The sequence below is a fragment of the Trichosurus vulpecula genome, chromosome 8 (genome assembly GCF_011100635.1).
Source record: "Trichosurus vulpecula isolate mTriVul1 chromosome 8, mTriVul1.pri, whole genome shotgun sequence".
Classification (NCBI taxonomy): Eukaryota; Metazoa; Chordata; class Mammalia; order Diprotodontia; family Phalangeridae; genus Trichosurus; species Trichosurus vulpecula.
In genome coordinates, this window is record NC_050580.1 from 131,621,647 (window position 1) to 131,635,045 (window position 13,399).

Consider the following 13,399-nt stretch of genomic DNA (forward strand, 5'->3'; position numbering starts at 1 on the left):
ACGAGAACTTTGTAGTAATGTTGATATTAAAATATGAGTAAGAGAAACATGAAAAGTAAATGCGAACAAACAATAATAAAGTACTCAACAAGGATCAACAGCTTACATTATAATATAAGAAGATGATATATGTGTCTTCTCTTAACCCTATCATCATCTGGGGGTCATAAAGGAATTCTAATTATGCAGAAGTGCAGAGAGTGATTCTGTTGTTTCACAGTGATCTAAACAGAATAATGGAAAGGGAGGAGAAGAGGATTATAGAAGGGGTGGTTGGAAGGGAAATGAAGAGTAAGGAAAGATGTGCAAAATTATATCACATAATTGGAGTGTGTAATTAGGTCTATACAAACAAGAAAGAAGTAGTTGAGGGAGTGGCTGACACTAACTACAGTCTCATCTGAATTGGTCAAAGGGAAGAATATATACACGCAGTTAGATTGGGTACAGAAATGCCCTTTACTCAACAGGAAAATAGGAGGAAAAGGGCAAAAGATGGGATAGTGGAAATAGAGAATGGGTAGATTAAAACAAGAGAAATAAGTCCTAAGCAAAACAAAACAAACTTTAATAATACACAAAAATATTTTTAGCTTTTTCTGTGGAGGCAAAGAATTAGAATCTGAGGGGGAATGGTTGCCCATCAATAGGGAAATGGCTGAATAAATTATAGTATATAAATTTATGCAATACTATTGTGCCATAAGAAATAATGAAGGGGATGGCTTCAGAGAAACCTGAGAAGACATGTATGAACTGATGCAGATTAAATAGTACTAGAAAAAACAATTTATTCAATGATAACAGTATTGTAAAGATAAAGAACTTTGAAAGACTTAGGAACTCTGATCAGTGTAATAGCCAACTATGATTCAAGAGGACTAATGATGAAGCATGTTACCCATAGATTCATAGAAAATCATAGAAAAGTGAGAGTGCAGAGACACATGCACATATATATGCGTATGGGTGTATGCATGTACATATGTATGTATTTAAATATATGTATTTTTTCTCTTTTAAATGTAACTAATGCTAAAATTTGTTTTGTATGACTATACATATTTATAGCAGATATTTTGTTTTTCTTTTGATGGGGGAGGAAGAAGGAGAGAATGGGAGGCAGAGAGGTAGATTTTTGCTGATTGGGAAAAAAACATAATTTAATTTTTAAAAAGATCTCTTATGTGTAGGAGATATCTTTGAAATAAAAAAGGATTATCTTAATACTAACTGTTAAAAAGTTAAAACTGTTAAAAAAGTTCCAATTTCTTACAGATTTATACATTTGTACTTTAGCTTTTTTTTCAGTAAGTGACATCAAATTTATTTATGGACTCAAGTCAAATTATGCTGAAAATCAGTGTTATTGACAACTTGGTATAATGAGTACATAGAGATCCAGCTTCAGAGTCAGAAAAATTTAGGTTCACATCCAACCTCTGACACACCCTAGCTGTATAGCTCTGAGCCAGTCACTTAAACTTTCATTGCCCCCAAGCAGCTTTCTGGAAGCATAAAATACAGAGAAGAAGTTGATCTGTCTTAGTATCAGTAATTAGTTTCTCCTTGGGTCCCCTACACTGATAAAATCACAAGTCTGGTACAGAAGTAAAAATTGATATGCCTTTTAAAAAGTCAAATGTTCAATGTATCAGCAATTATATCCCATCTTTAAGGTGGAATGGTTTAAATTTTCTGATAAAAGGAATACACAAAAAAGAGATACTATTTTGCTAAAGGCTCAAGAGTGTAAAAAGCCAAGGTTTTGCTCTGAAGCAAGTTTGTTGGTCTGTGAATCCATCACATTCCATGGGCATCTGTGGGGACAGTAACTAGCTGCGCCTATTACAACAGTTTCAGTTAATTAGGTTTATAGAGTAATTTTTCTAGAATTGCTTGTACCTAATAAACATCCATGCTTTAAATGTGCATTTGCATTTCCAATTAAATATTTACCCAAGTTCCACTTGTGGTTGTAAGTTTGGAGGTTTGCACACTCTAATAGACAGACTTTCTCTATCATAATTTTGGAGCCTAACAACTCTGCCCTTAATATAAATGCAAAAACATACAGTCAGATCTATAAAAGCAGCACCATGGTGCCCTTATTAACATTTCTTACTTATTATCATATGGTTCCATCCCTATCTCATTGAAAATAGTCCTGATTCTAAATTTGTGCTAAAATCTGACCTACCTACCAACTGAGATCTGATTCATTTTCTTCTTTATATTACTTGGCTTTATAACCTCTTCTCATTGCATTCAACGGGATGGTAACTTTCTACTGTGCATCAGCTGGAACAAACTAGGTTATCATGCATTGCTACATTAAACTATTTTTTTTCTCTTTTGTATTCAATAAAAGGTGCCTGATGAAGTAATGTTACTTTATTTCCAATTATTCTCTTTTTTCATGAAGGTCAAGCAACTGAGAAATTAATATCAATCTTTAGTGTTGGATTGAACTATAATTGCATATCTTTCCTACATAAGCCAAGCTGATAGTTTTATTCCTTGATATTAATTCTGATTATCTTCCCCATTGAATCAGGTGGTGATGGTTTACGTCAATGCAATCTAAATGGAGGATAATGATAACTGTTGGCGTAAAAGAAATGTTCCAGCTAAGAAAAGAGAGTGTTTTCTGTGTCCTTGGACACTAATCTCTTTTGTGTAGGGATCCATATAACCACTTAACTGTGTTATAAATTAATGACTATGTATATACTGAATATATGTATATAATGAATGCAATGTATATTAATGTATATCCATATATAATATCTGTATGTAATGAATATAAATATACATATGTGTATGTATATGTGTGTGTGTATATATATACATACATACATACATATATATATATGTATATATATAAAATGAACATGTATATACCTGAAAACTATTTTGTGTCCTGGAATACAAAATCTTAAAGCTGAAAGGGGATCATCTAGGCTAACATAATCATTTTTTCATACAAAGAACCTGAGATACAGAGAAAATAAGTGAGATGCCCCAAGTTACATAATTAGCGTGCGAGCCAGGTCTTACAAGTCTTCTGATTTTCAGTCACTTTAAACTCCTTTATGATGTCATAGAATCATATTTAGTAACTCTTTTACCTTTGAAAGGCTCAATATTTTTTAAGTTTGTTTTCAGTTAGTCCCCAGAAAACTAGAAAAAAACTTGCCTATATTCATTGTAATCAGAAAATTACAGCCAATTTTAGCTTAGAGACCTAATAACAGTCAATAAAGTGGTTTTGGCCACTATAAATGTATGTTAGTAGAGTTTATCTATTGGCTCTAAAAATCATTTTGGGTATTTTTATTTGATACTTAGAATTGAAAAATCTGTGAATTCATTTATTTCCTCTCTGCCCCATATGTATAAAAGCAGACATACAAGAATTATGGGAGTTAGGATGTCCCAGAGTTTTTCTCCTAGAGTTGAAAGTTCCACCAGAGAAGGAGTAAAAGGAAATATCTTAAGTATTTTATTGGCAATTGTTTTGCTATTTGAATGGATAAATGCAAAATGTGTTTCAAAATTATTTTTTATAAGACTGTGGCAAAACAATTTCCAAGGCAATGGGCAGCACTCTTGTCAATTCTCCCCTTTCTACTTAAAAAAACAAAAGTAGGAGTTGGTAGGATCACAAATACTGGAATATTTCTCTTAACTTAATTCATTAAAAGACCATAAAATGATACCAATTTTGGCTTTGCAAGTTAAATTTGGCAATTACACATTGATGTACTGGTTCAATTTTGAACAAGAAAAAAAACTCACTTAGGAAATCAGAAACCACTCTTCCTGCTTTGTCATGTTTTTTCTTTTTAATCAAGACCTTTTATTCCTAAAGTTGTCCAGGGCGACCCCACCTAGATCTTGAGAACTGATGGGAATTGCCAGGTAAATATGGTATGACTGTAGGTTAAATTAGAGCAAAGCTGGGTCAACATCAAGTTGGCACATTGTCATACCTTTTTTTCAGAGTTAAAAGATCCTATGTTCAATTAACTGAGACTGGATAAAAACAGAAACTGAGATTCCTGTTTGGACACTGTTCAGGAAGGATACCAGTTCTTTATGGGGCACTTCTTCCTCTTAGCCACTGGCTAGGGAAACTATCTTTCTGCTGAAAAGGTCTACAATCCAAGGGAGGTGGGTGGCTTTGGGAAGGAAAGTGACCTCTCCCTTGTAATGTGAAATTGTTGTTTCCCTTAGTGACTTATTTAACTCATTTCCACCACTGTTTATTTTGAACGCTTGTACAAAATTCATGCAATGACAGCAATAGCCATTTAAAATATGGTTGAAATTTCATGCCCTCAAATTTCCCCTGTTATCTTTAAACTTTGATCATTACAATCCCAAATGGAGCGTTTGGTGAGTCGCAGCTTTATGTTGCTACTATCTAGAATTAACTGGTCTGCTTCCTAAAAAGCCAAATGTTTAATCAATACATATACTACTGTGTATAATAAAAACATTGCCGCCATCAAATTTGAAGAGCGAAGGCCTTTAACTTGAGCCAAATAGTTTCCAAAATGGTAAGGGAGATGTTTTTCGTAGATGTCTAATGTGCTGGGGCCAACAGGCAGATTAGTGCATGGAACTGATTTCACATACTGGCAAGAAGAGGCTATCAGAGGGATTTGTTTATTTTGAATGTTTATCAGGACATGGTGCATTTCAAACATGTTCTGCACTTCACTTTTAGCTGTGTTGATTTATTTATTTAATTTAGATTGTGCCCGGGCTAACAGCAAACATGATCTTTTTAATAAACCAAAATTTTGGTGACCTTTTGGATCTTTGGAAGAGAAGTTCCCATTTTGAATTGCTAATAAAGTGTGCTGATTGTTTTCCATCAACACATTGGCTTTCAGGGCAGAATTTTCAGATTGGTTATTATCGTAGTGTGTTCCACAAACTGCATCACTGTGGAATTAAAAGTTGGATTATAATAGGTTTAATCTGCAGTTTAATATTTGTTCCATTGGTGGTCATTTTGTATTCTCGGCTTTGAAGAGATGAGACTCTTCGGGTAGCCATTTAAAACCCAGCAGAGAGATTGCTCATCAATACATATTCTATCTTTTATTCATGACAGATTAGAGATGGGCAGCAAAGTTGCTATGTACTGAAGAATAAAGATTTAGAACAAGCATCAAAAGGAGTTATTTATTTGGAGATGGATGTCATATATAATCCGGTAAGTCTAAATAGAGCTTCTCCTTCATGATCCTCTATAACCAAACTGTTGAATTCCTTGGCATCCACCTGCCAATAGGGCATTGGCCTTTAGACTCTAAAGTCAAACATAAATCATTCCAGGCCTGGTTGCATCTAAAAGGAGGGGTGGCCATTTTTCTTTGGTCTTAAAGCTCATATGTCTGTCACAAAAGAAAGTGAAAATTATTTTGCTTACTTTATTGGTCTGCTATATGTCATCAAGGAGAGTACCCAATTGTTAAAGTCTGCCAACTTTTGCTTCAGAGTAAAAGCTATTATGTTAAAGTAACTTACTGTATGTAACTCATACTAGCATACCATTCCATGTACTTCAGTAATTCTCTCAATTAGTATGCTCACAAAGTTAACAAAGTAAATTCTACCCACATGGGAACTGGTACACTTTAACAACTGACATCCATCTTTCCTCAGTCACATATTATGCTTCATCCAAAAGGAAGGTCAAGAAAATTCCCATGATCACTCTATATAGAACTTCCTAGGTTGTAGGTCACTGCTATTCACTCCTCTCTTCTAATTCCCTCTCTTCCCAAAACACATCCTAAAAGTATGCCTATCAATACGTGTTACTGCAAAGGCCAACAAGAAATTGCCTGTTCCCTTTTTGCTCTGCATTGTAGCTGATCACTTCTATCTTATTGGTAAGTATTCATAAGCTGAAAAACTACGAAGAATTAGTTATCAAAGTGTAATCAACCTGATGAAAGCATCAATAATTCAGTTTAATGTCATTCAATCATGTGAAAAATAACAGATGTAGATAGGGAAAGGACCTAGAATTCAAATTTTATTTTCCTCTTACACTAAAAATCAAGAACTGACTTACTTGATGTCGATAGAAGTTATGAGGGCAATTTGTATAACAATGATAAGTTTAGGAATTCAGTGAACCACAAGCACATTGAATGTGACTCTGTAGTAGTTAAAACCTTCCACTGATTTAGGAAGTACAGTGATGCTCTTAAATAATCCAAAGTTCCAACCTGCCCAGCACAAAAGTCTCATTAAATCAAGTCCATTGAAATTCTTATAGAGCAGTAGTGATATTCTAATTTCTTCCCAGGCCTTAGCCTCAGCCTTGTAGTTCTCTCTTCTAAAAACCAAAGAAACAGAACCCAAGAGTATGAGAATGTATTGGTTTCCTTTATTGTTATTATTATTATTTGCCTACTGAAAAAGAAGTCAGTGCAAAAGCTGCCATTTTTAACTTTTTTTGTTGTTGTTTAGGTAAAAGCAAGCATTAGGACCTTTACACCCAGAGAAAAGCGCTTTGTTGAAGATAGCCGCAAGCTTTCCAAAAAGGTAGGTCAATGTCTGCCAGCTTATTTGTACACTCAGTCATCATTAGAGGTGGTAAATTGGTAGTGGTCTTTTTTTAAATTTCTTTTTAAATCATAAAGCCAAGACTTCAATGAGAAATGAAGGAGGGAGATAACCAGGTTGTAGGGGGAGAGGAGAGGGAAGAACTGGAATTAAAGGGAAGAGAATGAAAGAAAGGAAAATAAATCTATTGAATGAAATAGAAGTGATCAAATGATGACTCACTCTCTCTCTCTCTCTCTCTCTCTCTCTCTCTCTCTCTTTCTTTCTCTCCCTCTCCCCTCCCACCTCTCCCTCTCTCTCCTCTTCTTTCTTCCCTTCTTTCTCCCTCTCTGTTCACTTGTCATTTGAGAAACATGTCTTTCTTGATTTATTACTCACCTGCATCAGTGCCTTCACTGTCTATTCTAACCATGTCTCTTATTGATGGTCCTTTAAAATTAATAAGCTTTTATGCCCATGATGTCAATAGCTAAATGAATAGTGTGGGAGAAGAGGATATAACAAAGGGTCAGTCATTGATTCTCCAGTATGATCTTCACCCATGGCCTCCCTTATTATTTTAGGTTTGACTACAGGATTAAGTGTTATGGCTTTCTGCCCTCTTTTGAACAAAATACCTTTCCTCTGCCTGATGCACTTAGTTCCTCTCTCATCATTTCAAAGAAAAGTGAAGATAAGGTCATGCTAAAGGAAGAACCACATTTTTACTGTGACCTTTGCATTCTTTTTCAGAGCCCCTCCCAGTCCTATTCGGAGACAATTCAAGATTTTATTCTGTACCTTCTGTCCCTCTTCAGCTGTGTAACAGAGAACAAAGTGTCCCTTTTTAAAGTGTTTATTACTTCCACCATTTCCTGTGTAGAGAACAGCTGTGGATTACATAAAATAGTTAAAAATATCCACAATGGTATCTTATCATCCTTTGGGTTTCTAAAAAACCATAAAGTATACTTATGAAAAATTCAGAATGTCTTCCAAAATTAAGCAACCTTTTGTTTAAACTGCCATAATATTGTCATATTTGTATCAAGTAACCTGTGGATTATTTTTTCTAATATTTCATTGTTCTTACTGTGTTTCCTTGAATGTCAAAACTGTATGGTGAAAGTGAATTATTTGGTTTGCAAACAAATTGAAATGAAAAATCATTGACCTAGGCAGGAGTCAGGAGATCTGGAATCTAGGCCTTGTTTTGTTACTAGCTAGGTGGCCTGAGGGAAGTCCTTTTACCTGTATGAGATTTGCCTTACTCAATTCTAAAATAAAGTAGTTTGGTTAGATAACTCTTAAGAACCATCCTGGCTCTCAGATTCTTTGAATCTATAATCAGCTTTGTCATATTTAAATTTTTTTCTTTTGTAACACACTAAGACCCATTGGGAATATGAGTGACAACTTTCTGATGGGTGAATTTCAAATGATCACAGGGACAGAAATCATATGGAATATATCCAATGGAATGTGAGATGTAGAAAAGACCTTTAAGTTATCTCATTCAACCCCCTAATTTTTGAAGAGATAGAAACTGAGGTCAAGATAAATTCTGTGGCTTTTCCAAGTACATACAGTAATTTGCTATTGGGGTTAGGATCATAGCTCAGCTTTACTAGCTGCAGGTATCATTGTTATTATTATTATTATTATTATTATTATACTAGATTTCCTTTTTCTATGTCTCAATGAGCCAATGATCATGTATTAAGATCTAATATTTGAGCTAGAATTCTCCATTCTCTTGCTTTTTCCCTGGTCAAATCTTTAATTACCATGACTTTGAATTATAGACTCTTGCCAGTTTCCTACCAGGCAAAAAACTCAAGAACATTTCACGGTAAAGATATCTCTTCCCTGTGACATCTTAAAAATAGATAAAAAGCAGCAACTCCTATGATTTTATCACCTAAAAAAAGCATTGTTTTATACCATACAATCAAGGGACATGAATTTCTTCTTCAGATGAACCCTTTGCTTTTTTCACCCTGTGGATGAAGATCTATCTGAAATAAAATTTCAGATGAAATCTCAAGATATTTTTTAAAGATCAGCTAATAGAAAAGGAATCAGAAAATATGCAGACTATATGACAAAATAGAATATTACTGGATCTGAAGGAAGGATTTGCATTCAACTCGTTCTTTTTCTTGTTTTCTCCTTACCATTTATCAGATTTTATCAAGAGATGTTGATCGTGTGAAAAAAATTACTATGGCAATATGGAATACAGTACAATTCCTTAAAAGTTGTTTCGAGTGGGAATCTACATTGAGGAGTATAATAGCCTTTGTGGTAAGTGGGTCTTTTCATGTTCAAGTAAGCTGAAGGGATCTTTTTATTTTGAGTATCAAAAGCAAGTATAATAAGACCTGGTAAATTTGGCATGTTAGAGAAATATACCATATTTGTGGTATTTCTATCTATAGGAATGCTCAGTACCATCATTAATGGTCTTTTGAACTCACTCTTTTATTCAATTTTTTCTTGCTAAGGTTCCTAAGAATTTTTGCCAGCAATAGATGTACAGGCAGATGTAAATAGAGAAAGTAACATGTCTCTCTACATAGAGATATATAGATAGATGAAACATGGATGATAGAAATATAGATAGATATAGATAGATGATAGAGGAAAAGATAGATATTTGGAATTATCAACTAGAGATGAAAATCATCTACATCTCTATTGATAGAGATATATGTAAATACAGATATATCATTTCTAATCTCTCTCCTGAGCTTTAGACCCACTTCACTAAGTAATGGCTATTTTATCCTGGATGTATTGTTAGCATCTATACTAAATATGTTCAAATTGGAACTTGCTACTCTCTCTCCCTTCCAATTTCTCTATTTGTGTTGAAGGCGCCATCATTTTCCTTGTCACCTAGGTTCACAACCTTGGAATCGTCCTTGGCTTTTCTCTGACTTCACTGATAAATCCTTTCATATCCATTGTATGGTTGGTCTCTAATATACACACATACATATGCATATATGTGTATATGTATGTATTTATATATACATGCATATATTATGTATATATCTTGAATTATTTCCTTTTTCTCCCTTCACATGGTTCCTACTCTAATTTGGGCCCTGATTACCTCTCATTTAGACTTAGCCCATTCCCAATTGGCTTCCCTGCCTCTAGTTTCGTACCTCCTCTAATCTGTCCTCCACATAAATGCCAAATCAATATTCATAAAGAACAGGTCTGACCATGTCGCTTCTCTACTCAACAATCTTCAGGGGATCCCTATTGTCATTACGATGAAATACAGACTCCTGCGTTTATAGCCCTTCAAATCGGAGCACCGCCTACCTTTCCATAATTTTATATACTCCGTGTTCCGGCTCAGTTTGCCTTCAGACCTCATCAGGCCCCTTCCAATTCTTCCTGCCTTTGCATAGAATGTGCCCTTGACTAAAATGCACTTCTCCTTTACTTTCCTAATAAAATCCAAATTTCCTTCAAGCCTCAGGAAGGTGCTGCCTCCTATGTGAAGTTTTTCCTGATCCCACTTGTTAGCCCTTTCCCTCTCCTCACATTATTTTCAGTTTACTTACCTGTATGCATGTTTTATACACATACAGAGACACATAACGATACATAGACACACACCAAAAAACAAAAACAAAAAAAATACCACATGAGATTCTGGAAGATAGGGACTATTTTATTTGTTCCCCTCACCCCCTCCTACATCCTCTGAGTAGGCATAGTGAGTAACAATAAATGCCAGTTGAATTGAATTGTACCACAAAAACATCCTATTAGGCAGAGCAATATTGTGGGGGAAGGGAGGCAATCAGTAATCATACTGATTTTTCTGGAGACTTAATGCTATTTGGAATCACTTTATTATCGACCAATTTATATGCATACTATGTGCATGCGTGACATAGTAAAGAGAGGGCTAAGCTTGGAGTCAGGAAGATATGAGAGCAAATTCTTTCTATGCCACTTTCTAACTTGGTGACAATGTACATATTTAGTCCTCCTGAGCCTTTATTTCCCCATCTGTAAACTGTAGATACGAATATCTATATGGCAAAAATATTGTTAAGTTTCCTTTCTAATCTTAGATCCAAAGTTTTATAGTTATTCGAAGACTGAAAGCTTGAAGTGCCATTGCCACGGTACTTCATTATTTAGCATCACAGCCCCATGGTATGAGGTAGGTTTGGGATTCTGATGGGCAATTCTAAACCTCCCTTAGAGTGGATAGCAAGAACTTTTGTGAGAATTCTCTTTCTCTCTGATGAGAGAGTGTTGTGCTTATTTCTAAAGCTGATCCTATTTTCTCCATGGTTGAGGTTACCGGCAGCTTTACCTCCAGTTAAGTGGGACATTCCTATATTGTTGTTGCTTGTTTGTTTCTTTATCTTTTGATATTCTGAAGTGGTCAAAGACACTGGATTCAAGAAAATATTAGTATGAGTGTTAATCAATGTTTCTCCATATTTGTCTTTTTTTCCTTGATTTGCATCCTCACATTTCTTCAGATTGTGACTGCTTAGCTTCTTGCTTGCACCAATCTACCCCCCCACCCCCCAAGGTCTCTTTAAAACTTCTAGCATACAATTTCACTATTCTCAAGCAGAAGAGAAATATAAAAGTTATCTATTTCATGTTGCCACCAGCCTCCAAATGGAACAGGTGCTTCTTACATGTTGAGTATATGGCAGTTTGAGTTACCATAGCTTGGGAAAGAGAAATAGGGTGCCCATTAAAGGAATTTCTCTAGGAGAATTTTTAAAATATTGATTCATGGCCTCCAAGATTGATCTAAAGAATTAGTAAAAAAACTAGTAAATACCAATGAATTAGTGAACTATAGGGGAATTCTGAAAGTTAATTGAACATGGGCAGAGTGTGTGGTCATTTGCCTTTCATTCTCCTAGTAGGTCACTGTTTTTTGTTTTTTTTCTACACAATGACAGTTTTGCCAGGATGCAAGGAGGTTAATTTAAAGTTTTGGGAGATCACAGAATTGAAGATGGACAAATAACTTTGGTGGTCTTTAAAATTCTAAGTTAGCAAAGATGCAACGTTACTCATGAAAATCGGGTATTACATCACTAGCAGAGGGCATTGTAGATTATGCTAGAAATAAATCTATGTTCTTGAGTGTGTGCTCATTCAGTTATTTCAGGGCAACTAGGTGGAGCAGTGGATAGAGCAGTGGGCCTGGAGTCAGGAAGACCTGAATTCAAATCCAGCCTGAGACATATTAGCTGTGTAGTCTTGGGCGAGTCACTTGATCTCAGTTTGCCTCATTCTTCTCATCTCACCCACCTCCCAGTGTGGTCATGTAGAAAAGCATTTAGCACAGTGCCTAGCACGTAGTAACTGTATAAATGATTTTGTCTTTGTTCCTCACTTGTTCAGTTGTGTCTGATTCTTTGTGACCATACTGTCCGTGGGGTTTTCTTGGCAAGGATGCTGGAGTGGTTCGCCATTTCTTTCTCCAGTGGATTAAGGCAAACAGAGGTTAAGTGACCTGCCCAGGAGCACTCAGCTAAGTATCTCACAGGTCTTCCTGACTCCAGGCCTAGTGTTCTAACCACTGAGCAACCAAGCTCCCTCATATAAATGTTAGTTGTTATTATTAGTATTACTACTGCTACAACTACTATCACTGAAAAGTGACAGTTTCGATAAAGAGATATTTTACATCTAAATTAAGTTTTAAAATGACAAAAAAAAGAAAAAAAAACTTTTCAGGGTTTTTTTTTCAGTTGTTGGAATTTCCTTTAAAAAAAATCACTGGTTATAACATACCTGAGTAGGAAGTTCAGGTGAACAATGTAACATTTCCCACTAAGCTTTTCTCTTATACCTGGTTAATGTTAAAATTTCTAAATCCACTCACTTTGATATACTGAACAATGTAAGAACTGGCCATATCTTTTTATAAAGTCCCCTTTTTCAATGAAAATACTGCAAAGAAATGTGTCAAAACAATTGGGTACTAATCAAAACATGGAAAGGTTAATCAGTGTATAAAGAAGCTTACACATAGTAGCATAATCCCAAAGAGAATCCCAAAGGCTGCTAAGGTATGGGCTTATTCTACAGAAACTTCTAAGAATACTGCACAGCAGTCTGGCAAAAGATAGGTTGACTAAGTGCTCACACCATATACTGTCAGGCTCCAAGTAGATAAAAGGTAAAAAAAATAGACAAATTAGAGGAACAAGGAAGAAAATAACTTTTCTAACTTTTGATAGGGGAAAGAATTCATAACCAAATGTGAGATCAAGAGTATTTCAGAAAATAGAATTGAAAAATTATATTGCTTATAATTAAGTTTTACATGCAAAAAATAGCTTAATTAAAATTATAAATCACTAACTGGATAAAATCTTGGCAGTAAGTTTCTCTGATAAATATCTAATATACAAAATAGATAAGGCACTAATTCAAATATATAGAAACAAGAGCCATTTCCTAATTTATAAACGAAGAATATAAATTGCCAGTCCACAAAAGAAGAAAAAAAAACCTAAAGCTATTAACAGTCATACACAAAAAATGTTCCAAATAACTAGAGGTAAGAGAAATGCAAATTAAAACAACTCTGAAGCTCTACCCCACATACATCAGATATACAAAGATAAGGGAGGGAAAAGAAAATGACATTTGTTGGAAGGCTTCAGAAAACTATGCATATTAATATACTTTTGGAGGATTTCTAAATTGAACCAGTCATTCTGGAAAGCAATTTGGAACTATGCACCAAAATCACTAAAATGTGTATACCCTTTCGCTCAGTAATAGTAATGTCATGTCTCTATGCTTGGCA

At 34.9% G+C, this 13,399-nt stretch overlaps 1 protein-coding gene across 6 annotated transcripts in view; it reads left to right on the forward strand.

The window, feature by feature from the left end:
* Nucleotides 1-13,399, forward strand: part of MCTP2 (multiple C2 and transmembrane domain containing 2) — a 214,555-nt gene that overhangs the window by 117,050 nt on the left and 84,106 nt on the right. For all 6 annotated transcript variants that reach the window (XM_036735251.1, XM_036735249.1, XM_036735250.1 and 3 more), the window contains 3 exons: nt 5,129-5,230; nt 6,499-6,573; nt 8,761-8,880. In XM_036735251.1, the coding sequence (XP_036591146.1) occupies nt 5,129-5,230; nt 6,499-6,573; nt 8,761-8,880 (297 nt within the window). The remainder of the gene's footprint in view (nt 1-5,128; nt 5,231-6,498; nt 6,574-8,760; nt 8,881-13,399) is intronic.